This window comes from Ciconia boyciana, chromosome 10 (genome assembly GCF_034638445.1).
Source record: "Ciconia boyciana chromosome 10, ASM3463844v1, whole genome shotgun sequence".
NCBI lineage: Eukaryota > Metazoa > Chordata > Aves > Ciconiiformes > Ciconiidae > Ciconia > Ciconia boyciana.
In genome coordinates, this window is record NC_132943.1 from 21709425 (window position 1) to 21736902 (window position 27478).

The 27478-nt window shown below is 34.9% G+C and overlaps 1 protein-coding gene across 7 annotated transcripts in view; it reads right to left on the bottom strand.

Moving 5' to 3' along the window:
- Nucleotides 1-27478, bottom strand: part of TTC21B (tetratricopeptide repeat domain 21B) — a 47407-nt gene that overhangs the window by 15103 nt on the left and 4826 nt on the right. For 5 of the 7 annotated variants that reach the window (XR_012044255.1, XM_072873948.1, XM_072873951.1 and 2 more), the window contains 17 exons: nucleotides 26821-26943; nucleotides 24671-24828; nucleotides 24189-24273; nucleotides 22097-22195; nucleotides 21296-21488; nucleotides 20281-20378; nucleotides 19575-19775; nucleotides 16994-17123; nucleotides 16375-16532; nucleotides 14780-15004; nucleotides 13750-13988; nucleotides 13358-13430; nucleotides 12210-12320; nucleotides 8913-9051; nucleotides 6895-7001; nucleotides 4156-4344; nucleotides 985-1095 (listed from right to left, as the gene is read on the bottom strand). Coding sequence is in view for 6 of the 7 variants with exons in the window: in XM_072873948.1 (XP_072730049.1) it covers nucleotides 985-1095; nucleotides 4156-4344; nucleotides 6895-7001; nucleotides 8913-9051; nucleotides 12210-12320; nucleotides 13358-13430; nucleotides 13750-13988; nucleotides 14780-15004; nucleotides 16375-16532; nucleotides 16994-17123; nucleotides 19575-19775; nucleotides 20281-20378; nucleotides 21296-21488; nucleotides 22097-22195; nucleotides 24189-24273; nucleotides 24671-24828; nucleotides 26821-26943 (2439 nt within the window). In the remaining variant the exon portion in view is untranslated. The remainder of the gene's footprint in view (nucleotides 1-984; nucleotides 1096-4155; nucleotides 4345-6894; nucleotides 7002-8912; nucleotides 9052-12209; nucleotides 12321-13357; nucleotides 13431-13749; nucleotides 13989-14779; nucleotides 15005-16374; nucleotides 16533-16993; nucleotides 17124-19574; nucleotides 19776-20280; nucleotides 20379-21295; nucleotides 21489-22096; nucleotides 22196-24188; nucleotides 24274-24670; nucleotides 24829-26820; nucleotides 26944-27478) is intronic. The other 2 variants (XM_072873949.1, XM_072873952.1) reach the window with 2 other exon arrangements.

Sequence of the window (27478 nt, forward strand, 5' to 3'; positions counted from 1 at the left end):
CTGGAAAACAAACTCTATATACAGACACACAGGATAGTAATGAGCAGGTAGAGGCTCATATCTCAATTTTTCACTTAAGTTAGAAATTAAAAGAGAATAAGACACTTTGATGTACCTTTCAAATATGTTTGTTTTTACTTGTATAGTTTTACTCCTAATTTTATTTCCCATAAATGCAGATTAAGCATATAGAAAAGCAAAGTTAGTTTAAAGTTAGGAAAAAGAAAGATGATAGCCCACTTCAGCAGCGGAAGTAAAACAAATTATTTCATTTCAGTTTCTCTCCACTAAGAGGGAGCTAATAATATATGTTATTAAATCTACTCTTCAAGAGTGCTATTACCACTGTCCTTGCACCATACTAGGATAAATTCCAGGTGTTAGACTGCTGTGAGAAAATAAATTATTCCTGTCTTAAAATCATTTTGCTCCTAATGTGTTAAAGCGAAAGTTGCTCAGTCTATTGAGCTGTCTTTTAAGCCAAGAAGTATACAAATCCTGTACAGAGAATCTGTAGCTGTGATTAAAAATGGTTAAGTAGCAATATGATTAACTGTGATCGTATAATTTGTAAAACCACCTTAAGTACACAGTTCTTTTCTTCTGGAAGTTTTTTTAGATACTCGCATTAATATTACTGTGCTGGAAAAATAACTTCTTCCCTCACCATTAGTCCATTGTTAATAGAACATGCATTAACCCATGCTTTAGTCAATCTTACAACTACTACTTTTTCCTCTACTAGTACTTTTAAAGACACATTTTTGCATTGAGATAAAACAAAGGCTATGATTGCTAGAAAATTCATATTGAATCATTATCCAGCATAAAGAGAAAAACATTTTGTTGCAATGGATTTTTCACATGTTTTTTGAAATCAGAAGCTGTAGGCTTTCTTAAAAGTAGTATTTTATGGATCCATCACATTGCAGACACACAAATCTCAAAAAACTTCTGATATAGTATTAGTATAATAGCACATACCATCGTTGCTGCTTCATTATCTTGGTCGTTCTTCAGTAGTAAGGAACACTGATGTTGACAGGCATCAGTATCATCTTGTGCAAGATATAAACGTGCAAGTTCCAACATTGCCTGTAGATTAAAATATTTAACTATATGTAATTCAAAGATTAAAGAAAGCTGGTTCAGTTCTACGAGTATTAACCTGAGATTTCAGAGCCTCAGGAAAAAATTATTTCTCTTCTAAAGAGAGTGATTTCTCTGTTGTTTCCTGTGGGCTCTTGGTCAAGTAATTTAATTAATTTCCATTCCCTCACCTTTAAAACAGAGAGATATTCTGCAGGTACATTGAAAATAGCTGCTCAGATAGTATTGCTCTGAAGAATACAGTATTTTGGTAAGAATAATTTTTTTGGAAAAAGATGTAAATGCAAGTAGTTTTAAATTCAGTGACAAATGCAAACACCTCATTAACATTCACCAATTAGTTCTGGAGTACAAGCAAATTCCAGCAAAAATAGTTTTCTTATTTGCATTTCCAAACCTACCACATTAAGACTGTGTGTGGATCCATTTCTGAGAAGCAATTGCAGAATAAATATTAACAAACTGAAATATACATAAGCATGCATCCTTAAGGCTGAAGTCCCATCATAGACTATTCTGAATAAAATGCTACAGAAAAGTTTACAAACACAAGAGTTACCACAGATTTAATCAAGTTCCCATTGAAACAAATGGGAGTGAAACCAATCAGAAAGTAAAATTAGCAGTAGACTAACAGTAAGCAATGTCACTCCTGCTTAATTTTAAATAGTGTTTTGATTTTGTTTTTAAAAAGGAGGCATTTATAATTGCATTGCAATTCTCTCTCTGGTTACACTTCTGAAAGGCACTTCTGAATCAAAATAGTGTTTTTAACATCCTGTTCAGGATATGAAGGCTACTTGTGTAATATTTAACAACTGTTTTCTTCCTACTTCCTGTTATTTGCATATTCAAACATATAGTATATAATTCTGAAACAGAAAGGCAGGTGGGTAAGCATTTAAATTATATGGAGATAGCATGCATGTAAGAATTTATGAAGGCTTTCTTCAAGCCACTGTTCTTGGAAGACCAAAAAGCAGTCTGCTAGTCAAGGAACATTTCCTGCCTTGGGCATGTCAAGAGAAGAATGCCAGTTAAACTGGACTTCTATACTAGATTCTAGTGGCTGGAAGTGGTGTCTCAGTTTTCAACCCCAACCCAGAAAACAATGATACTGTGAAATGATGTGCTTGATGCAGTCTGTGATCCACTTCAAGTCTGCATCTGGAAACTGCATTGCCTCTTATCTGGTCAGAGAAATGAGGTAGGATCTTACCTACCAGATTTGACTATGTAAAATGAAACAAAACAACACAACCCCAAACCCTTATGACATGGACTACAGTCTCTTCACATTTAGCTGAATAATTTGTTTAATGCAACATTTCAAATCTGTTTTGGGTTACTTTGGCTGGAATACAGGAGGTTTTGTTCTGATGAAACAAGGTACAGAGAGCTTCAAAGGAATTTCCAATACTTCCACATATAATTTTAAGGAAAGTAACCTCTGTGAAGACATCAAGAAATAGGTTGGTATTTAACAGTTCAAATTTGTATTTTGTAATCTAAAAGAATTCAATTCCAACCTTGTACTGGCAGTGGTTTTAAAAATGAAGGGAAGAAAACAAGTTCAAATCTACTGAAATTGTAGAAATAGAGTGAGATGACTCATTTATACTAGTTGTGGGTAACCAAAAGTATTTTGCTTTCAGTACTCTAAGCAGGAAACAAGTTCTTAATCAGAAATTCAGTCTTAGATTTTTCTAAGATGTCACTGTATTCCATGTTGTTAGTGAAGTAGGATTAAAGCAAAAATCTCCAGTAAGTGCATCTAACAGATACTCAGTACAAGTGTCAGTGCATACCATATCTTGTAACAATGGGAATCTCTCAATAGTATGATTTTAGCAAGAATTGAAGGGAAATGCCATGCTGGTATTTCAGTACTGGTGTGAAAGAAAAAAAGATTAAGGCTTTGATACTGAATTACTGGGATGGCATACCACAAAAGCCACACTGTACCTGTACTATGACAGGCAGTCTCCTCACTCTTAATGATAGAATAGGGAAGTCACCCTCCTTTGAAGATTTTAAGGATTTTTTTATTCCTCTCCCCATTTATTTTTCTTCTCCATCATTCTTACAAGATGCCTTGAGTAAAGGCTGTCTCAAAGATGCTGAAGTTGTAACTTTAGGAAGGACCTAGATTCTTGAAACCACAACACAGAAGTTCAAGTATTAAAACCAGGTGAGATGCTGATAATTTAGCAGCTGGTGAATCTGACAGCTGTGCAATAAGAAGCATTAAAATAAGAAGTCTTCACATACACCTAAATATACAACACACTTATGCTAGAAAATAATGGAACTTTGACAAAAATATATTTATTTATTTTTAATCTAAAGAAAACCTACTAAAGTTGACACTTAATTTTGGTGCTCATTGTAAGTTTCTCAGCCTTTCACTTCTCCCTCTCTTATCTCTAAAACCCAGGGCTGTGAAAGGAGAAGAAGGAAGAGGGATAAAAATAAGCTCAAATTTACCAGCATTTATCAACAAGTAGACTTGTGGGGAAGAGACAGTGCAGGGAAGAGAGAAGCAGTGCAATAATCACTGCTCAACATCACCAACATTTTGTGACTAAAATTGGAATCCTACCAAGTCGAGATAAAAGTCTAAAACTGCCAAAACAGATACAGAAGAGACAGAAATTATCTGAACTGACTGAAACCACTGGGACTTCATTCCAGAGGACAGGTAACAAGCAAGATTGTTTCAATCTCCATTATTACCGTGCCGTACCTTATATGTCCTCAACTGGTACATGAAGACAAGCTCACTATATGATCTAATGGACAACTCTGAGTACATGCAGACCACCACTTGAATCAGGAGTTTGTGTAAGAGACAGAAATTAGCAGTACATACAACTAGTTTATCATGATAAGCAATGAAGAGGAGAAAGTTCAAGGCTCTATGTATATCATAAAGCAGAAATAATTGCAAATATACTTCTACACTTTGGATAACTGGAAAAATGTATTGCTAGATATCAAAACTGAATGGAAAAACAATGCAAAAAAGTCAGAGGGAGAACTAACCTTGTTATTGGTTTCACAGTGAACAAGAGCTTCTTTGTAAAATTTAATTGCTTTTTCATAGTTTCGCTGGACTGTAGAATGTTTTGCAATCTCGGCACAAATTTCAGCCGCTAACTGTTTCTGTGCAGGAACTGCATCCAGCTGTTCTATTAGAGTCCGTTTAAGCACTCTGGCTTGTAATTCCCGAGCCTAGTGTGGGGAAAGGACTGAACAGTCAAAAATTTTCAAAGGAATGAATTTTGTATTATCTACTTAAAAATAATGTAATTAAAAGGTTCTGTAAGCATACTATGTGTTTTATAGATGAAAAGCCCCAAATAATAAAAAAGCAGGTAAAAACGTCTCCACTATAAAAAACATCAATGAAAACAAGCAAAACAAAACACCCCCCCAATATCTCTCCCTCAACAACCTGTGTCAAACTGCCTTGCTTCCTCAAAATTCACATTAGAAACATGCTGAAAAGCAACCTAGTGTTCAACACTTCCACTAAGATGGAATCCCAATACACTTTTTCTAAAATACTCCTTATGACAACTGCATGCCAATCCAATAATGTATACTCTACACTTTGTAGAACATAATTAAGATAATCTTACATACTGTATTTTGTGAAACGTAAGGAACAGGACATTAAAGCAAAAAGACAGGGAGGGATCGAGTTTACCCCTTGTGTACTTGAAGAAAAGGGTGGTATGAACAAGCTTATTTAATACTCCATCTAAGGAATATTTAGGTCAAATACATTTATTTGAATAAAGATGACACATTTTTATTGGTCTAAATTTCCCCCAGTATTTCTGTGCCTTGCATTATTTATAACTAACCTCTTCCCCAATTCAAATGGTTATGTTCCAATTTATAACTATTAGCAGAGCTGTAATCACAAAAAAATGCTGGTGTAGGACATCATTGAACAAAGTCTCATTATTAAAGAGAAAAGCAATGCTTTTGCACACAAGCCCTACAGTTTTGCTTAGAACAATTTTATCATCATCTCCATGGGTTCCCCTTAAGAACTTCCTTAGTCTCCAAGCTACTTTCCTACATCAAAAATATTAAACAGAAGCATTACATGCCTTTTTCCTTTTTTTCTTAAAATTAAGCTTTTGATAAGATGTACAAACAAGACCTCAAAGGCCAAAACCCAGAAGGTGTATGTACTTAAATCTATTATTAAGCACAGAAAACCTGGGGGGTGTGTGCAAAAAATCCTTCAGATTTTATTTTCTGCGGTCCTTCATTTAGGGGGTGATTGAGAAAGTCTAGCAAAAGCATAGAGGTAGACCTCTGTTAATAGCAGATGCCCCAAAAGGGGTCAGATAAGGAAATAGCTATGCCCAATTCTGATTATGCCTGATCAGTTTTCTTTGATTTCAACTGGAATTCTAGCCAATTAACACACAAGAGATTCCCTCTTTCTGCTCAAGCAGTTTTGTAACTATCTTAACATTGAAATAAAATCTCAGAACAGCTGCTTCGCTCATTTAAAAGTTCACAAGCTGAAGAGAAGGAAGCACTAATATTATTCTGCTGCTTCTCGCCCCCCATTTTGCCTAGCAGGGAAGGAGAATTCAAACACAAAGTAAAATCTGCAGGGAACTTCTAACATCACTCTGAAAACCAAGGGAAGAAACCTGTTTAAGAACAGGCAATAGCATGACCGAGCAGCTACTCCTGCTGAAATAATCAAAATACAGGTGGTTTTGTGTAAATGAATGTGGCAGCAAAAGGAGAAGGAGCAGGAAAAGATTTCAAAGAGAATAGGTACAAGGAAGGACAGTTTTGAGGTCAGTAACAAAAACAACAACAGAAGAAAAAAAAGGGGAGAGACACAAACACAAAGTTTTTGAAGTGAGATGTAGTGAGAAACTTGAAAGAACTAAAGTAGTAAAGAGTAAGGGAAGTACACTGCTTTGGGCAAAATTTACTAAAGCAGAATGGGGGGAAAAAAAACAACTTTGAGAATGAAAAAAGTGCATTATAAGGAAAAAAGAAGCAAGAATTTAACAACAGATTAAATAGCAATATCAGTAGGATTTTAACTCTTATGTACAATTATCTTTCTAACCAATCTACATAATTTACTTTTCTTGCTGGTCAGAAGATGCTACCAGAGTTTACTGTTTCTGTAACAGAGTGGAGGTATAACAGAAGAGAATGTACTGACCCAACCTCTTGCTCAGCCTTTGTTTTGAGAAAGCATCTTCTAAATGCATTAAATTATCTCTAGGTTCCAACTTTGTCCTTTCAAGCCTCAGACTGAGTGATAATATTCAACTCCAGAATGAACAGATCTTATTATTGCTGTTTAAAATAAACAGCGGTAGAACAAAATGACAGGTAACCATAGAACAATCTGGAACAGCTTTCAATGAGTGGTGTTCAATGCTGAGCTAAAGATATGTAACCTAGCTGTCCCCATAGTCAATTTTGTTTTCACCTGCTCTGCTAAAACTATGCTCCACACACAAATGAAGGCATAGTACCAATGCAGGCTTCCAGTAAAAGCCTGCATTCTGAGCTAAAATTCAGATAACACTGCTCACAAAATCTTAAGACTTTCTAACCACTTATGTTCTTTACATTTCACACCAGTCACTGGTGCTTTATCCCTTCCATGTATGCATTTTCCTCATTCACAAAAATATTATGGTTTGAATCTGGGATAAAAGTGAAACCAGGGATAAAAGTGAGGCCACTGCAAGCTTTTATAGCGTTTTTTGTTTTCCCCTTTACCTGTTGTAATGAAACAATAGCTTCATCAATCTTCTCCATTTTGCTGTAAATTTTTGCCAGAAGCACCTGGTAACGTCCATCTTCCATGAGAGAAGACAATTCATTAACTAGAATGAATTACATTGAACATACATGATTCTTCCAAGAACTGATCCTGGTAAAGTCGAAGAAAGATGAAGCTCTCTACATACTCCAGGCAAGAGCTTAAGAGAAAAGTCCACAGCTCGATCTTAGGATTGTGATTTGACTCGGGTGTGTTGTTAGTGGGCAAAGCAAACATTAAATCTCATTCTGTTTGTAGGTTGTAAGGCCAACGACATTGAAAGATGAAAAAGGGATACAAAAAAATTAACTGTCTAGTCTATTTGCATTCTCAGAAATATGAAAGAAAAGCTTTTGATTTAAATGGACAGGAAATAAAACCCCTCCTGACATTTCTTGTTTAAATCCTCTTCAAAGTCATTGAAAAATGTCCAAATTGATTCAATGAGTGCTACTGTACACCCAAAAAGCATGAGATTGTTTGATGAAATTTCTAGTCAGACCTCAAACTACCTTTCTTTTGCTAGAATCTGGAACAGACATGAATACAAACAGTTATTTAACTAAATATTTCAGTATCTATTAAAAAAGCAGCAAGCTACTTTTGAATAATAGTTAAAATACATATGCATAAAATAGTATTTGAAGAATACAAGATCTCCCTGGCTTGTATTCATTTTAATCTATCGACAAAGTGGTATCTTGAGCACAGTTCCACATTAAAAACATAAAAGCCACCAAAATCCATGCTTTATTAAAATTAAAAAAAATAAAAGTATCTTGAGATATACTCTATTAGCAAACTGTCTTCAAAGTGCTGTAATTGTGACATGCTATTCTGAATCAGAGATTAGGCCATGTAGCCAGCCATGTAAGATCATTCCCTCCAGTACATTTCCTATATTTCATTTTTCTTTCACAAATGAAGGATATTTTAGCATTTCTAAAAAAAGATATTAAACTGTTCAATAATTTTCCCAGTCGGCCAATGAGATATACTTTTTTCATGTTGAGAATGCATGTATATCAAAAGACGTACAAAAAGGATATTGGCTTATGTACTTTTTGCTTCATTGTAAGATGGAAGAGAAGATTTTAAAGTATACGGGGCAAACTGTATTTACTGCTAATTTATATTTCCACACTAGAAGATCAAGCTGTCTTGAGCATGATTATTAAATTAGCCAGGTCCTCAAAGGCTTAACTAAGACAGGAATATAACATTAAATCAGAGGATTTTTTCAGTAAGAAGTAAACAAGACAGAAAACCAACACTCCACTGCACAGTACGAAAGACCAGTAAAATAGTGACATAAGAAAAACTTACAGAAGGGTCTCGTAATAAGACTTGATAGTACTGTTTCTGTATTCAGCCACAAAAGTTAACAAATATAATTAAACCACTACAAAAAGCTTTCCTTAATTAAGGGTACAGCTCAATAGCTCACACTAAACACCTTAAAACTTCATAATTGCCTTTTAACAAAAACAAGGAAAAAAAATCCAAAAGTTTTAGCTTTACAAGTGCATATTCCCATACATATTCCATGTAAAAGAGGGTCCTAAGAGACATTTTCAACCACTTCAATCTCTTTGCTCTGAAGGACACTGTATAGCATTTACCACCTAAACAACCATTCCCTAACAGCAGGAATGACTCATCTATATTTGATCAATTCAGAATCAGAACATTTGTTAGCAAAGAAAAGAAAGGACCTTGCACGTGTGGAGTTCTGCCATTGTATTTACTGACTTCATCTATCACAGATGCTGCAAGTTTAAAACTCCTGCCAAAGGCACCTTTAAATGTAAGTGAAGTTAATTTTAGAGTGCATTTCTCATTTATCACTTAAGTTTCCTGTGTTTTACAGTTCAAAAAAAGTTTATATGGAACTTGTTTATTCCTTACAATCACACAGAAGACACAAACAACAGTAGAAATTGTATGTTTTGCTGTAAATTAATACCATTCCTACCAGGCTCATGATCTAAAGCTTGCTGAAGTACTTTTTCTGCCTTTTCATATTGCTTCAGTTTCATTAAAAGCTCAGCCAAATCATAGCAAAGGAAATTCTGTTGACCGCTTCTCAATGCAGCCTCATAGTAACTGATTGCCTAAAAGGAAGAAACAAAAATCTGACTCTTATTTAAAGACAACCACCTTGCTACTTAGGTATTCAATGACATGCTGCTTAGAGTTTTCTCTATTTTCTTCACTTCTCTTATAGCCAAGTCATTTCTAATAAATACTGTATTAAAGAGATGTTATTTAGTTGCAAGTTCAGGCTTCTGAGAATGTAATGCCAAATTAAAAAGATAAATGAATAACTAGAGCCCACATTTTGACAAACATGCATTTACATAGCCTAGCCACATTATGATGTTGTATCTTTGACAGGATCACTGCCAATTAAACTACATTTTCATTAGCTGCTGAAGTTGTATAATTTCAGTCAGACTGGAGTTTACTGTATACAAAGGACAAATATTTTCCCAAAGTCTACCTGCAAAACATGAAGATAAAAGCAGTAACGAAAAGTTTAAAAATACCAACTAAGCATAATCTAATAGAAAGGAGTCTTCTCTTTTTGCATTTTTAAACACAAAAACTGACTATCGATTAAAAAAGTCAAACATATACTCAAGAAAAAAAAGCAATGTTCTGCATCAATAAATTATTATTCCACAAGTTTAAAAAAAAAAAACAGTTCAAAATAATTTAAGTAGTCTTGAAATAGGATGTTACTTGTCTAAGTAAAGGGAAAAATGAGAACTGGAATTATTTTGAAAAGTTACATTTCCAAAGTGAATTTGAAATATTTTATTAACTTCTATTGTTTTAAAATAGAACATGTTTAAATGTGCTAATAATGCATATATCAGGCAGGTTACCTATTTAGGCTTAAGCATCGCAAGGATAATATAGGTGAAGCCTCAAAATAAAAAAATTGAAGTCCATAAAACACTCATCACCATAGAGATTACAAGTTTTTCTATAGTAACTCTAGGAACCCTCACAGTACATTAGATTATTACACACACACAAAAAAGGTCTGAAGTATCACGGAGCAAGATAGGAATCATATACTGAGCTGCTTGTAATACTGACCTAAACAGAAGCAAGTGAAAATTCTAACATTGCAAACACAAAACACAATTTGGACACACCCTCCAGTAGTTTGAGTTGCCCAAATAAAATCATTTGCTCTGGCAAATTTTCCCCAAACATTTTCTTCTGCTTTTCCTACAATAAGTTAAAGCCTCTATTACTACTCTCCTAGCCAATGTTAAGGCTAGAAGACATAATAAGACTGGGTCAATGGAGAAGTAATTAAACATGGTTTCGAGTGAGGCCCAAAACCACATAAACTGCAAGTCACCAGAACTACAATTCACCAGATTTGTATCCACCAACATGTAACTGTGCCTTTGGCCAGATATTTTGAAGGGGATCTACAAACTTACTTTCAGGATAAAAAGACTGTTTAGTGCTTTAAAGGGAAAGGCTTCCTTCTATCCAACCTGAAAACAGTGAAAGTGCAGTTGACTAATCACAGTGCATATATGCAAAAACCAGCTCATACATCACAAATATAAAAACTGTGTATTCCCTGGAACAACACACTGAATATTTCACATTCCATGTGATAAGAAAGAAATCTGTAGTGGGACTTCTATGCAACAGAACTCCCCAGTCACTGCTTGGTAACTTGCTTGTTCATTAATAGTCTTCCTGAAAAAATGAAAAAAATCTATTAAATAGACATTCCCAGAAGATAGAGAACCTTTGGGTTTACTCCGTGGAGCTAACACCATGTTTCCCCTTAGGCAACCTCCTAGCACAATGGTAATAAACATGCAACTTTAAACAGGTAAGATGATGGCATATTAGTATGTTGCTTGAAAGAGTCTATGCAGTATCGCTTATCTAAGCTGGTAATACAAAAATTCAGACTGGAACCTTCAATCAGTATTAAGCCTGACAAGAAGTGATGATGGGAACTAACAGTCCTGTCCTGAATCCAAGGCAGAAAATAGATTTCAGAGAATCATGGAATGGTTTGGGTTGGAAAGGACCTTAGACATCATCTGGTTCCAACTCCCCTGCCATGGGCAGGGACACCTTCCACTAGAAAAGGTTGCTCAAAGCCTCATCCAACCTGGCCTTGAACACCTCCAGGGACAGGCCATCCACAGCTTCTCTGGGCAACCTGTTCCAGTATCTCACCACCCTCACAGTAAAGATTTTTTTCATCATATCTAATCTAAATCTACCCTCTTTCAGTTTGAAACCATTACCCCTTGTCCTATCCCTACACTCCCTGATAAAGAGTCTCTTGCCACCTTTCCTGTAGGCCCTCTTGAAGTACTGGAAGGCTGCTATAAGGTCTCCCCGGAGCCTTCTCTTCTCTAGGCTAAACAACGGCAACTCTCAGCCTGTCCTCATAGGGGAGGTGCTCCAACTCCCTGATCATCTTTGTTGCTGTCCTCCTAACTTCTTCCAGGTCCAAGAGACATAGAGACACCATTATTTGAAATAACTTCCATGAGTACAGAGGAAGATTGTGCTAACCATTTATGGAAGAGGTGCTGCTGAAACAGAGTACAGAGCCATTTCTCTTACTTGGTCTCCCAGACACTTTCTGTACCCATTTACTGTTTGTTATTTCAATATAAGTGACTAGAAAAGACAGCAGATGCTGAAAGTTAGGAAGCTGGCACTGATTCCTCTGCAATTTTCTACGAATCCATGTCAAAACCACTTGTAACTAACGCACATGACAGCTTGAGAAGATGTTTGCTTCCTCCAAAAAATAAATTAGAAACTCTCAGCTTCTTTCACAGTCCATATGCAGAATATCGTAAGCACAGAACAGTTAGGTCTTTTTGGCAACATAGAGACTATTTAAGAACATTGTATTAAAAGGCTCAGTGAGATGTAAACAAAAAATAAAAGTCCCAAGTTCAAGATTCCTGTATGTAAGCACTAAGGGTACAATCACGCCATTTCCCCAGCATTACAGCCCTGCTTGTTTCCTTCCTAGGCTGTCCCAAAATACTTTCTTCCCGTCCCTGTCCCGTGCAAGGGCCACAGAGCTGACTGACTAGATATTTTGAAGGGGATCTACAAACCTACTTTCAGGATTAAAGCACTAAACAGACTTTAAGTGAAATGCTTGTACCCAACCTGAAAACAAAAATCAGGCAAAGCCCATATGTTGACAATAATGGACACAATACTTAATTAGCGTAATACAGTACTTATAGAATACCTTTGAATAGTTATGTGTTTTGATTAGGGCTTTTCCAATTTTACTTGCTAAAGCTGGATCTTTTGGATTTTTCTTCAAGGCCTGCTCATAGACTTCTATGGCTTCATCAGGCTTCAACAGTAAAAGATAAAAAACACAGAAGTCAAGGATTAATATAACAAGTGTCTGAAGAAAACAAAATCTGGTAACACCTCCAGGAATGACTGCCAAGTACTACTGGTTCATAAGCTACAACACTTCTGAGAGAAGAATGGTCACTATGAAATTGCAGGAAGTGTAAAGCCCATGTAAATTTACATTTCCATGCTAAAACAGAATGTGGAGAGAACTTGGCAAATAAATGAGTTTGAGTTAACCTGATTCTTTTTCCACTGAAATTTCTCTACTACTATTTTCATGTTAACAAAAATTATGCAAACTTATTACTGTGTTGGATGATCATCCATTTCTCTCCTCTAGCCATGTTACAGCAGATCTAAACAAATTCCTTTTTGCTTTATAATTCTTCATTAAGCAGAAAACTACACACAAACGTTAATAAGTAAAGAACCATTAATCACCTACAGAGCCCCAAGCTAGTAATCTAAACTATTCCATGTCGTAACCCAATCTATTTTTTCAAAATATGAATTTAAATGTGTATCCTTCAAATTCCTATGTCCACTTGACTACATTGTCTTTTACAAGTACTGAATAACATTTCCAGTTCATCAAGAAAGCAAAGGATGTAAATTAAAAAAAAAGTATAGGAATTCAGTAGTTTAAAATTTTTAAATAAAACTTTCAATATGAGAACTAAGTTATCTAGAATTATTCTAAGCTTCAGAACTCTAGTTCTAAACATCTCCAACTTCCTTCTGAATTTAATTTAGCTCTCACTTTAGATTTTCGTTAGTCTTATGGGTCAGTCTTCTAGAGAAAATTCTCTCCTTGACTTCCACCCAGTCAGTTATTAGAAGAAACAAATTTTCAACACGTTTTTCTTTGAACTTAGAACAGTTACATTCGTAGCCAGTAATTATGCTTTTTTGCATCCTAAGCAGTTTGTTTGCCAACTACTAATCAATAAGTCAGCATGCTACATTGTCTCAAGTTGCCAAAGTCAACAAATGACTCAATCATTCTATTAATCTCTAGCAAGCACTTACCTCTTGAATATTCATGTATGCATCACCAAGAAGAAGAAAAGTATGAGCACTTGGCAGTTTTTCTACTAGGTCTCTGGAAACAGAAGACAGAACCTTGCTCAATATTTAACATGTCAATACTGGTATCTAAACAACAACAAATAGGGCACAACAATTTTATCCTCTGCAGATTTTAGTTTTTCTTTATTTCTGAAAATAAAACAAAAAAAATCTGAGATATCTTTCCAAAATAGGACTTCCAATTACTGTTTTAAATGTTACAACACTTACTCAGACGAATTAATTATGCCACTAAATATTTCTGATTTATTGTAGTAGAAAGGGAAAAAATGAGCTCACCATGCTATCATTAAACATGTAGGAAAATATATACACACACCACAAACTTTTACCTATAGCAGCCAGCATATAACTTCTTATCTTTCCTGTACTGAAGATAAATATCTGCCATTTTTTCTTTAGCTTGTACAAAGTAAGGCTGTTCAGGTGTAATATTTCGGAGCATAGTCAAGGCTTGTTCAACATCTCCTTGAGCAATTGCCAGATCTGCATTTGCAATCACAACTCTTAGTTCCTCAGGAGTTCCAGAAAATTCATTAATGGCGTCTTGCAGTATTATAGCAGCTTCATGCTTCAAATAATAAAACCAACAGAATTAATGTATATCCTGTTGTTGAACAGCCAAAAATAAAGACATCATAAGCAAATTAATGTCTGGGGGCATTACACAAACCAACCAAAAACCCACAAAAAACCCCCAAACCATAGTATCCATTTGTTTTGCTAAAACATTAAAAATTTTTTTTTTCCTCTTGATTTTGTAAATAAAATTTATGTGATATGAACTACCAGAAAAAGTTTTAGTAGAGAAAATAACTCTTGTATTGCATATATACAAGGAGATGCTCAAAATTCAACTGGACAATGCCTTTAGCACCTTGCTATAACAGGTCCTGCTTTGAATAAGATGACCTCCAGGGGTGACTTCCAACTACACGATTTTATGGCTTCTCTTATATTCCTATACATATGTAGTGTCCTACTGTTAATTATTAAGATACAGCTGATAGTAAGGATGCTGCTACATGATCCAAAAATATTTCTAATAGCATTCTGACAGCAAAACAAGAATCCACATGCCGGCAAACGAGCATCAACAGTATCTCCTCCTCAAAATTAAAAGGGGTTTTGTAGACTCAAAATTGAGCACCTGCAAGTAGTTTTTTTTTTTTTGTCTGTACGATTTAAGGTACAGGTTGTCAAGTCAGATATTAACATCTTGGAAATTTTAGCAAGCAAATCCTCTTGGTAAAAGAAGTGATGGTCTTCTATTCTGAACTAATGTGGATAGACACTTCTGTTAACGGGAAGAGGAAATTGTTTTCAGGTATATATTACATCTTAACAAGTTTGCCATCTTACCGGTTCTCCATTCAAACGATGAGCTTCTACTAACTCTAGGAAGAGAGACACACGATCACTTGCATCAACTGCCATTCTTTTTCCTTTAGTTTTTGAGGAAGCTGTAGGTTTTCTCATTCCAGGCAAATTCTTTGCCATCTGTAAGGTCTTAATAGCTTCTGATAATTCTCCCATCTTCTTCTGGGTTTGGGCCTTAATTAAGTGATAAACAGGATGTTCTCTCACCTAAAAGAATATAATGAGATAAGGAGTTTCCAAATTTTACTTTATGCACAGTATGAATACTGTGAACCCCTTGAAAGAAGATTTTTAATTTTTTTTTTTAAATATTGACCTCAGTTCCTTCTTTCCTCCAAATATATCCAATTTCAATTTCAGTAATTTAATTAGGAAAATATTATAATTTTCAAAGAGTATGCAAACTAGTAATTAAGTTTTTAATTAAAAAAGAAAAACTATTACATGAGATTAGACTTTGGGATAGAAAAAAACATTCATTACAGCATTATTTGAAACTAGACTGAATTTTAAGGGATTTTAAGCACCTCCCACACTGCTGTATGCACACTTTGTTAGGCTATTAATTAAAAGAAGTATACAATCATTATTTGGCACAAGTCCTGCCTGCCATTTTTCCACCTTCTTAAAACATACTTCCCATGAAAAGGAAATGTCCATAAGGGAAATGTAACTGTGTACAAAGCCGCAAGCACCTCAATGTCTCGTAACTAGGTAGTTTATCATCAGCTTTCTTGCATCACTTGGAGGAAGGAACCAAGATGGGAGCATGCTTGCAAGGAAATTGTAGTTTGTCACTCTTCAGCCAAGCTCTGTCAAGAGACTTAGCACAATACAGACCTAATAAGTGCTGTGTAGAGTGTTCCCAGCTCACTGTTAATCATACATAAAGTCCACTGATGTCAACAAATCAAAAATCCCATACTGCAATGTATTAGCCCCAAGAAATAAAACTGGTGAGGACCACTGCAAAACAGTGAAAGTTTTCTAATACAGGGCTTAATTTACCAAATTTGCTCCTGAAGGGACAGAAAAGACAGACAAAGATGTGACATTAATGGAAGAAAGCATAGCATATGACTACTCTCTTAAGGCTTAGAGTATTTAACGCAGCATGAATTGTCAAAAGGTAACTACGGACTCCTCCTGATCCACTCATGCAGCTGTGCATATCTTCATTAGCAATTGTGTATCTGTGCAAAACGTCCAGAAACAACACTGGATCACTCTTCAAATCCTTCTATGCTGGCTTTTAAAGACTGTTGCAAGGTTAGTCTGGAATTACAGATTCTGTTTATATAACATGTTTTTAATATTTATGTAAGAATTTGAAAAAAGCTACCATTTCCTTTTTTTGTATTTCAGAACAATTTCAGTATGTTGTAATAAGGTATTAGTTTTGTCCTTACGGTTATTTCTTTGATAAATATTCAGATACTATGTTCATATAAATATTAGATATTAAACTTGTAGTGGAAGAGTCATAAAAAGTTCCATTTAAAAATTATTATACAAAATAACATATAACTTCAGATGACTGCCTGAAGAAAATGGTTTCATTCTTTTGTCCAACTCACCTCAAAATTGTAGCTCAGACAAAGTTCCAAGGATTGAGAACAAAGTTTAGTATTGTTTTGAGCCAAATACACCTGGGCCATCAGTAAGTGTGCATCTGCGTAAGAAGGATTCCTTTCAAGACAGTAATGTAGATTACTATGGGCTGCTTCAATATCCCCTAGGAAGTTAAAAAAGGGAAAGTGAAAAAGTAGTTGATATGAAATAAAGAGGTTAAATATAGAGCATTTATTAATTATTCACCAATTTTATAACTTGGGATTTTTAAATAAATGTGAGCATTTAGTGAAAACACTCAAATACTAAGTATTATGTGGCTATGAAATGAAATCAAACCCAGGTCAAAGGTAAGATATTTTCTCATTGTTCCATCTGTAAATCATTCAATAAGTGATCTTTTTTAGAAGCAATAGATAAAAAATACCATACTTATGTGTCTGCGCAATTAATATAGCTCATACAAATCACAAAAAAAAGGCAGTGCAAGAGTTCTTCACTTAGCTGTAGTGCAGGGTTCTGCAGTGACAGAAAAATATTCATCATTATTTAAAAGTGTGAAATTAATTTTTTATATTAAAGAAACTAAAGAGATGGATAGCCAACCATTCATGTAACTATTACCTGACAAGTATTTCACTTTGGCAATTAAAAAGACAGCTTGTTGAAGACCAGGCACAGTTTTTACCACAGTTTCAAGAACAGAAGCACAGTGCTTGAGAAGTGGTGAAAGAGACTGCCCAGGACTTGCAGACTAGGAGAAAAAAAAAAACAAAAAAAAACCACAAAGCAAAACCACAACCAAACAAAAACCAACACTTCAGCTGACAGGTTTTGGACTTAGATTTGATTCCAAGTCTGAGCTTCATCTTAAACTCAAATGACAAATAGCAAAGCATTGTTGTTTTCTTCAGCCCAAAAAGCTGAAAGCTGTTGTCCTGGTTTCAGCTGGGATAGAGTTAATTTTCTTCCTAGTAGCTGGTATAGTGCTGTGTTTTGGATTTAGGACAAGAATAATGTTGATAACACACTGATGTTTTAGTTGTTGCTAAGTAGCACTTACACTAAGTCAAGGACTTTTCAGCTTCCCATGCTCTGCCAGGTGCACAAGAAGCTGGGAGGGGACACAGCCAAGATAATTGATCCAAACTGGCCAAAGGGCTATTCCATACCATATGACATCATGCTCAGTATATAAACTGGGGGGAGTTGGCTGGGGGGTAGCAATCGCTGCTTGGGGACTGGCTGGGCGTCAGTCAGTGGGTGGTGAGCGGTTGCATCACTTGTTTTTTTTGTTTTTCCCTGGGTTTTGTTCTTCTCTCTCTTTTGTTGTTTGCCTTTTCATTACAATTTATTATTATTATTTTATATAGTTTTTTTCCTTTTCACAATTATTAAACTGTTCTTATCGCAACCCACGAGTTTTCTTACTTTTGCTCTTCTGATTCTCTCCCCCATCCCACGGGGGGGGGGGGGGGGGCAGGCAAGCAGCTATGTGGTGCTTAGTTGCTGACTGAAGCTAAACCACAACATTGTGAAGAAATATAAAAATAACTTTTAAATTTAAGGGGGCGACTTCTTGATACCAGCAGGAACACAAGACAGCCTCATGGACTTCAAGGATGATAAAACGCTTCAGATGTGGCATAAGCTGAAGAGTCAGTCCATAAACATCTGGCAACAAACTCTAAATTACCATGCCAACTCATCCAACACAATGGTAACTTGAACTAAACTTCAAGAGAGCTGAAGTTAGAATGAATGACCAGAAGGATAAGGAGAAGAGTTTCTGGTTCTGTCCCTCCTACCCTCATTCCACACCACAGAACATATCCATACTGCTAGCAACAAACTGAAAATAGCAGCTGCGAAATAGCTACTTTCATGTAAACTCCTAGTACAATGTACCACATTTTAATTGCTCATTATCAGAAACATTGTTCATTCCCTCTATTACTTTAGCTAGTTGCTAACTGTTATATATAAAAAAGGAAAAAAGGCAACCTAAAGATCCTTCTGGTTACAGCTAACATTTCCACAGGACCCAAGCCCTGGGGAAGCAGCAACCCTCCACTATCAAACCAGAAGCCTCCACCACCTGGCTAAACTCCTCACTTTCTAACGTCACAAACTCCTTTTTGCAATAAAGAGATAATGACACTTCAGGAAAAGCCTATCTTTTCTTTTACAAATCTTCCTATGGACAATAGTTCAGGAAAAACAGTTTTCATTCCAAGTTAAAAACCATCATTGCCATTAAGTACTTCTGGAATATATCCCTTCAGACAAGACACTACCTCATAGAATGACACGTCTTATTTATCTCCATCTGTGACATGAAATTGTCATTGCTACTGATGTTCCAGATTTTCAAACATTACCATTTCATTATAGATGGTGGGATGGCTCATAACAATGGAAAACTACTTGTTTGTCTGTTAGATTTTAAAACTGTACATAAACAAATATTTATGGGAAGGTTCTATAATTAGACTAGAAATCTGCTAATTACAGGATAACAAGAGTCGGCTCCCAGCTATTTCAGAAGAATAATCTATTTAAGGAAGACACTATTTAAAGAAAATAAATGTGTTTCTTCTGATTTAGAGATGTCAGGTCCACATTCAATTTATTAAGTTCTACATGCTTTTGTTGCCAAAACTAGCACAAGCAAATTCAGTCACAGAAAATTAGCCATCTATGTAAGTGATATTTTTCTTTGGAATTAGTAATAATATTAAAAAGTAGTATTCCACTGATTTTTACCGACACACAAAAGAAACTGAAAGAAAGAACATATGTATATTGAAGAGATACTCTGAGCTGACAAAAACATTTCAAGAATAGGATCGTTAGCGTGAACATCCTAGTTTCATATTGACATAGCTCTATTCATTGTATTGTTACAGTTTCCTGACCAAAAGAGATACTAAAAAAGTATACATACACACACAGAGTGCATTAAACAAATATCCCAAGTTTCCTCAGGTGTCATTATTGCAACTTGCTCACTTCAGAAAAGATGTATTTTCATAGTGATTTTGATTAAATAGTGGTATAATACCTTAAAACACACTTTTACTTTTAATAAATTCACATTTAAGAGGGAAAAATTTCTAAATTTTTGCTTCATGATTAACTGATCTCAAAATGAAATCCAAGAATAATTTCCATTTTCAGACAGATGTGACCTACAGTTGCTTACCTGTGCTGGGCAAAAATTAAGATATTCCCTAACGATTTCTAGCAAGAAATCAGGGTTTAGTTTTTCAAAATATTCCACACCAAGAGGAAAACCATGCAAAGATGAAAAGTGAGTATCCAGAACATCATTCAATAAGGCAATAACTTCTTCTTGTCTCTTATGTTTTTTCATAGCTAGGACTGCATGCAAGAAAGATAATTCCTACAGAAAAAAAAAAAGAAATAAAACAATCTCCATATTCCAGATATGTTCATCTGTTACTTATACAATACTATGTAATTATTAATCTTAGCCATTTCTTCTTTATATTTAGAGATACTGTAAGATATTTAGTATGTTCACTGTAAATGACACCGATGATTATTATATCAATGCATTACTTTAATTTGTGAAAGAAGCTCTGAATTTTTCTGAGCTCCAAATCCTGAAAATAATTAACATCCCTCCCTTCCTGACATTTTAAAGAGATAAAGCACTGCAGGAAGGCAATGATGTTTTTGCTCATCAAAACATTGAACAGCCTTGTGTTGCAAAGTTAGGCAACACATTAACTCAGATTGATAGGAAGAAAAACTGAAATTTAGATTTAATGATACTCCATTAAGAATGCCCTGTTCAAGTGACTGAAATATAGAACATGAAGTAGCTAGTAGACCACAATTCAAATTGTAATCAAAGTATTTTAATGAAGGAAGACGTCTCCTACCCCAGATTTCCCAATGGACTGTTGAATTTCATTAAGAAACTCCAACTGCTGCTCTGCATCTTCTAATTGCCCTTGTATTAGCTGACAACGGATAATTCCTGTAACATATTTAAACATTTTATTGCAGATTTGTCTTCCTAGTCAAGCACATGCTTTGTTTTCCAGAATTGACCTTTTCTCTCCTCAACCTCTTCATAAAGTGGTGATACAAGACGACAGAATAGATCAAGACTTATGGTAATGCAGGTTTTATGTACTCAGAAATACCTAGGACAGATGATACATGATTGATACATTAATACATGCAATGCTATAAAGCAGTTTCATGGAAAGATGTCATCCCTTATATTACAAAGTTTAAAACAGTAAATCACACACACAAGCCATTCCTACCCTCTAAATTTTTCGTACTGTTTGAAGTTTCAGATTAGAAGGCAATGGCATGTCAAGGAGAAAAAATGCAGGGGAAAATCTGTGAAGCAAGTATGCCATATTTACTCTCCATTTTCTTGAAAGCAATTGGACTTTATCAAAAGTAATTTTTTTTCAAAGAACATAACATGTACATCAAAACTGTCGGATGTTTTGACTTGATTATGTTTTTCAATCTAATTTAGACATGTATGTAGCCATGGACAGCTTGTTCTACCAGCTGCCCTTAAATTTTTTATTTTTGTAGTGCCTAAGAGTTGTCTAGTTCTTAGGCACTACAGAAATAAAATAAATAAATAATAATTTAAAAAAAAAAAATACAGCCACATCTCTGTCCTTACCATTACCTTGAGAGTTCTAATTTAAAAGTGAAAAGTTTCACTTTTCAAAAGGAAGACCAGAAGACATATCCAGTGAGGAGAAACTGTTGCTACAAGGAAGACAGCATAACATGAATCAAGAAGTACTGCCCAATGCTCCTGTTCTAATAGTTCTAGATTTTCCTAATAGCAGGAAAACGTGATCAAAAGCATTGTCTGTGTCTTAAGACCAGTAAAAATCAAAAGAAAGTGTAAGACCTTACCAGTTAGTGCAGAAACACTTGTTTCATCAAGTGTCATAGCAGTCTTGTACCATTTTAAAGCTTCTTTCACTTTCCCTTGTAAAATCATTTGGTAGCCAAGTTCAGTAGCAAATTCTGCATTGTCGGATGCCAAATCAGATGCTCTTTCAACTAAGGTTTGTGTATGTTGAAGGATGAGTTGGTTCCGGCCACACTAATGGTAAGAATAATCTTTAAACCTCAAGTTTTCCTTATTTTTCAGATTCCCTTAGAAAAACACACTACGTATTGCTATAGCAGTTGAGACAACAACTTCTCATATAAGATCAATATAATCTGTAGTGATTCTATAAAAATTGTGACATTAAAGTGTGCTGGATTCAAACATAAATAAACGATACCATACAATAAGGCACAGTTGATAGTTGCTTTGAATGCTTCCTTAAAATGATTCTGATAAATACAAAGATTAAAGAAACCTTCAGCTTCAAGGTTATGTGATTAACCTTGTCACTTTCCTATGTTAAGAATATGGTTGGTGGACATTTGAGTGTATTTGCATTGGAAAGCTGTTTCCCATTTAAAAGCAAGCAGTAAAAACATTTTTGGAATGAGATGGCTTAAGTATTGTAATTCATACTAAATGTAAAATTTTAAAAACATAGTTACCAAAGGCTACACAAGGCAGTCTATTTCAATTATCTGCAATATTCTACTTTTTAGTAGACTTTTAATAACTGTCTACCAGAAAATAAAACATAAACCAGTATATACATAGTTGTATGCTGCTTAAGGAAAAAAAAAAATAAAAATCATACTCACTGTTCTACTGAAAGCTAAAGCCATTTTACAGAAGAGCTGCGAATTATGTGGTTCTAACCTGTCCAGTGCTTTAATTAAGTCTCCCAGTCTTGCTGAAGCCTTGGAGAAAAAGGAGTAACATAATAAGTAATAGAAAGAACGAACAAATTAGGACAATTGAACAGTTTTCACTAAAACCTAGTCACATATTTTACTATGCAATAATAGCTTGAAATTTAAACTCAGAAGTTTTCAGGGCTAGGAGTTAGATTTATTTTGGAATTCCTAGAAAAATACTTTGGAATAGTAAAGTGACAATAAAATAGATCATGTGTCCACTATACATGCTCTAAAAAAAGTGAAAGACTTGATCAGAATCTGATATAATGGAAGAATCCCATAAAGCAAGATAGTCTGAGGAATCTGATCTGTGAATCTTGTTTGGGCTTCAGTGTGATCCAGACACACATGCTCAAAACCAAAGCACTTCCAGATGCTCAGACTTTTAACATCGCAGTTTCTCAAACCACCTAAGGTACTTCAGACATTTCTGGGGTTACAATAATAAGGTACGTGGGTTGTTCTTAATATTATTTTAGATGTAGACACCTGAATCATGTTTAAATTTCATCGTTTTTTAAAATTTTTTCCCTAGACATGGGTCTTAGTCACATGTAACATTTTACCTCAGAACCTTTTGTTGATACCCTACCATGTCCAGCAAGTTTCATTCCTGGACAGCTTTATTGAATTGGAGTCTGCAGTTGTTACTGTTTCTCCATATTTCCTATGATTGTGCATAAGTAAGACTTAAATTTGATTATAAATACACTAATGACTAAAGAGTTCTTTGTAATAACTAAGAATGTGTTAAACAACCTAAAATACCTTTTCCTCTAGAACTTGGAAAAAACCTACAAAACACTGAAAATACTTTACCTTTTTTGCTAAATCTCCACTTAAATTATACCAGCATTTTTGCATAATGAGAAAAATATTTTTAAATATTTAATGATTTTTCATGACAATTTAGATAATGTATTTTAAAATCTCCTGAAAAATGGCACAAGCACCATATGTACAAAATAGATGCATATATCCCTGTGCAGAAAAGGATCTTAGGAAGAGAAGAAAAAGTTAAAGAGACTTCTTAGAGCTAAAAAAACCCACAGTAATTGTCAAAAAACGGTGAACAAAGCACAGGTTATACAACCTAACATCGCAAACTGTTGTTAAGTAACTATGACACCCTTGCAAAAATTTATCACTAGAAGACCACATTATTTCCCCTATTTCAATTAATAAAATACTTAAAATTAATGGAAGGCTTACAATAACTTATGAATTTATCAAAAGAGCATTTAAAGAATAAAATATTACAGAATCACAGAATCGTATAAGTTGGAAAAGACCTTTAAGATCATCAAGTCCAACCGTAAACCTAACACTATCAAGTCTGCCACTACACCATGTCCATAAGCACCTCATCCAAATATCTTTTAAATACCCCCAGGGATGGTGACTCAACCACTTCCCTGGGCAGCCTGTTCCAATGCTTGATAACCCTTTCAGTGAAGTAAAATTTCCCAATATCCAGTCTAAACCTCCCCTGGTGCAACTTGAGGCCATTTCCCCTCGTCCTATGGCTTGTTACCTGGGAGAAGAGACCGACCCCCACCTCGCTACAACCTCCTTTCAGGTAGTTGTAGAGAGCAATAAGGTCTCCCCTCAGCCTCCTTTTCTCCAGACTAAACAACCCCAGTTCCCTCAGCGAAATTGATGATTCAAATTGATGATGACCCAGCTTTGATGATTCAAATCAACATGATTCAATTAACTGTCCAGAGGAGACTTCTGTTTGGCTTGATTCCTGTTCTTTGGAAAGATGGAGGTAAAAAATGATGTTTCCCTTGGCATCCAGAAGACACCCCAACAATAAGCTAGAGCAGCCATTTGAGTGAGAATAGGTGAATATACCTCTTCCTGCAGATAACTAGTGTAGCACAGGACCAGACAAAGTATATGAGGAGAAGACAAAGAAGATAGTGCATGTGGCATCTAGTCCCTACAAAGGCTGTATTATGCTCAACAGTCTGCTAATAAAAAGACTCACCTCAGATATATTTCCTTCCCTGCACAGATAATGCAGGGCCTCCATTCTTATGGCTTCTAAATTGAGGGCATCTTTCTGCAATAGTCTAAAGCCAAACAAAAGGTGAATGTAAATAAACCAAAACAAAAACCTTTGCTCAATCATCTGTTTTATCCTAAAAGGGGAATAAAATAACTTGTATTGCACAGTCACTTTAAGTCATAGCTTTCAATTGAAAGCACAGCTTTGCTACTTCATGCCTATCTCAAAAGAGGTCCTCTTCCACCTAAAATGGATTCACATATTGATGTAGTACCCTCACAGAAATGCAAGGCGGGGTTCTAATAACACTTAATTTAGTTTAAATTTATTTTTTAAAAAAACTGATTTAAGTAATTCAAATTCATTAAAAATCAATGGAAACCTTTCTACTTGTTTCAAAGTGTTTTTACAGTGTAAACATGGCAAGAACACAATTAGTGGTGTGTTACTTCATACTCAACCTATGTGCTGTTTCAACTGCCTGCTCCCAGTCCTGCAAGGCTAGTTGTAGCTTCATTTTCTTTATGAAAGCAGGAATGAAGTTTGGAAAGTTTGCAATTATCTGGTTCACAGTTTCCAGAGCTCCTGAATAATTCTGTCGGACCTCAAAATACTGTGCCTAATGGAAGGAAGAGAAGTCACATCAAAAGCCTGTACACTTACAGAGGTGAAAAGATTCAGAAGTTCTTAATACAGAAACCAGGAAAAAGAGCTAGTGAGAGAAAAATCTTCCTTTAAGTAATAGTTTTACTTTAGCATCAACCACAACTAGATACTGCAACAACCAAATAGCAAAAGATGACATGTAGAACCTGGTGTGTGGGCAGCACTCTATAACAAAGGTAATGGCAGCATTTAGAATTTACTAGTCAGTTACAAGCAAGAAGACCACCGAGAGATGTAGCTGAAGAGTAAAATTGCCATATGAGATTTCAAATGACTTTGCATAAAGCATCTCACGATTTTAGGATATTGAACACAATCCATACATTAAACATTTTTTAAGCCCTGAGGTATGTACCATCTAAAAACCCACACTCAGTAGGTCACTGTTGTTGCCAGAATTAACCATTTTTTAACTGTAAAGCAATTTACAGGGTACTCCAAATATAAAACTACTTCAGAAGTATAAAGTATCACAGTTTTAAATGAAATCAAGTAGAAATCAATTTAGGGCTTAAATCCTCTACTTTGATGCTTAAAATTTACTTACCATATTCCAGGTGACTGTGTGCATGCCATTTTATTTCATATTTTTGAGATAGAAATGGTGCAAACATAGTTTCTGGGAGTTAATTTCTTAAGCCTTAGCAAGATAGCTCTCTGTCCAAAATCTAATTCCAGAAACTAAATTTGACATACACTGGTAATTGAACTCCACAGTCCGCATACAGCCAAGCGCACACTGTGTGTGCTTGGCTGTATGCGGACAGTGTGCACACCATTGTGCACACCATTGTGCACACTCTCCTGAACTTTAGTCTTCTTATTTTCATTGAACAATTTTTTTTCTGCATTTAGCTTTAGAATATTAAACAAACTATACATTAATGAGTAACAAGGTCTGTGATAAACTAGTATACGCTGAAACAGAAAAATGTGTAAAGAAAACAATTCATACCACAATGAAACGTAATCAAAATGAACACTTGAAACGGACTAATGACAATTTAAAAAGTGTTAACAATGTTCATAGATGATCACACTACAGTGCTTAACTACTACTTTTTTTGCCATGATACACAGCAATTCTGTAATGCTCATAGATGTCCCATGCAAAAATGAAGATATCACACATACTTTTACATTTTCAGGCGATTTGAAACCTAATTTCTTACATATAAATACATGACTAAAACCAGTTTCTTGTGTACATAGTAAAATCGTAACCTCAATATATATTTAGACTGACTGTATATAATCTATACCTTTCTTTTTTACATTGGTGTCTAATGGACCCTAAAGTATCATCTGGTAGCCATTTTTATTCCAAAGGAAAAAAAAAGCACATCTTTTTCACATACTTAAGAAATACACACATATGGGAAGAAATAGTTACCAGCTCCAGTTCATCCAAAAAAACCAAAAAAAGTGGAAATTGTATAATTGTATTTATTGAAGCAATATTCCACTGCAGCAATGTTTTATACCAGAGAAATGTAATAATAGTACAAGAACCCCCCATAAATTCATTATTACGGATATGGTAACAGACACAGTGTACCATTACTGCCACCCAGGCATGCCCCTTTGTCTTAATCGTCAAAGCAAGTGAGAAGTCTTACAAACCTCGGCCATTCGTTAAAATTAACTACAAACTATTTAAAATGGGCTGTCTACCACAGGAGACAGACATGTCAGTGTATTTTTATTGTGCTAGTAATCAATTTGTGTGATAACTGTTCTATGTTCCTTAAACAATTTCATAAATCAAGTCAAACTTAATTTCTGCTAAAACCTACCCTTTACCTCTGAACAAGAAGAGTATGACTGAGCTATACTTCTACTCCCTGGACAAGCTCACTTATAGACAACTCTTCTCAGCATCTCTAATCACTCTACAAGACTAATATGACATTTCTGAAACGCTGAAATCATGAAGTAAACTTACTTTACCAAGCAGAGCAAAAACATCATTGCCTTCCTGCAGTGCTTCATCAAAGTATTTCACAGCTTTTTTAATGTGAGTTTCTTTCCCACAGGTGAGATCAAGCCATGCTTTCAAAATCAACCCCTGTAAACAAAATATAAACTGAAACTCTTCACAAACTAGGTAGTACAAAAAGTATACTAGATACAGTAATAAGTAGAAATAACCTAAAAATAAAATAGGACTTAAAATGAAAGTATCTATTTTTAACTATTTAAAATATATATTTGAAATTATAACTAGTCTACAGCATAACCTAAAATATTAGTAATTCATTCCAGCATTAAATTAATCAAATAGTATATTTACTTGCAGGATTAAAAAAACCAATGGCACTGAACTAATCTAGCATGCTAAGCAGGCAGAACAAAACCTCACAGAAGTGATCACATTAGACTGTAAGAATATTTTCTGCAAACATTTCTGCAGAATATTTTCTTAAGATTTTGTTTATAGCAGATCAGACACTGAGAAACTTATGGGGTGCTGAAAAAGGAGAGAAACTTGTTTTTCTTCTTCTACTATCTGATTAAAAAGAAAAACTTGTGTGTAAAGGGCAAAGATCTGACATTTCCCAAATCCCCAACAGTATTACAAAAAGAAAAAAGTACTTAAAATT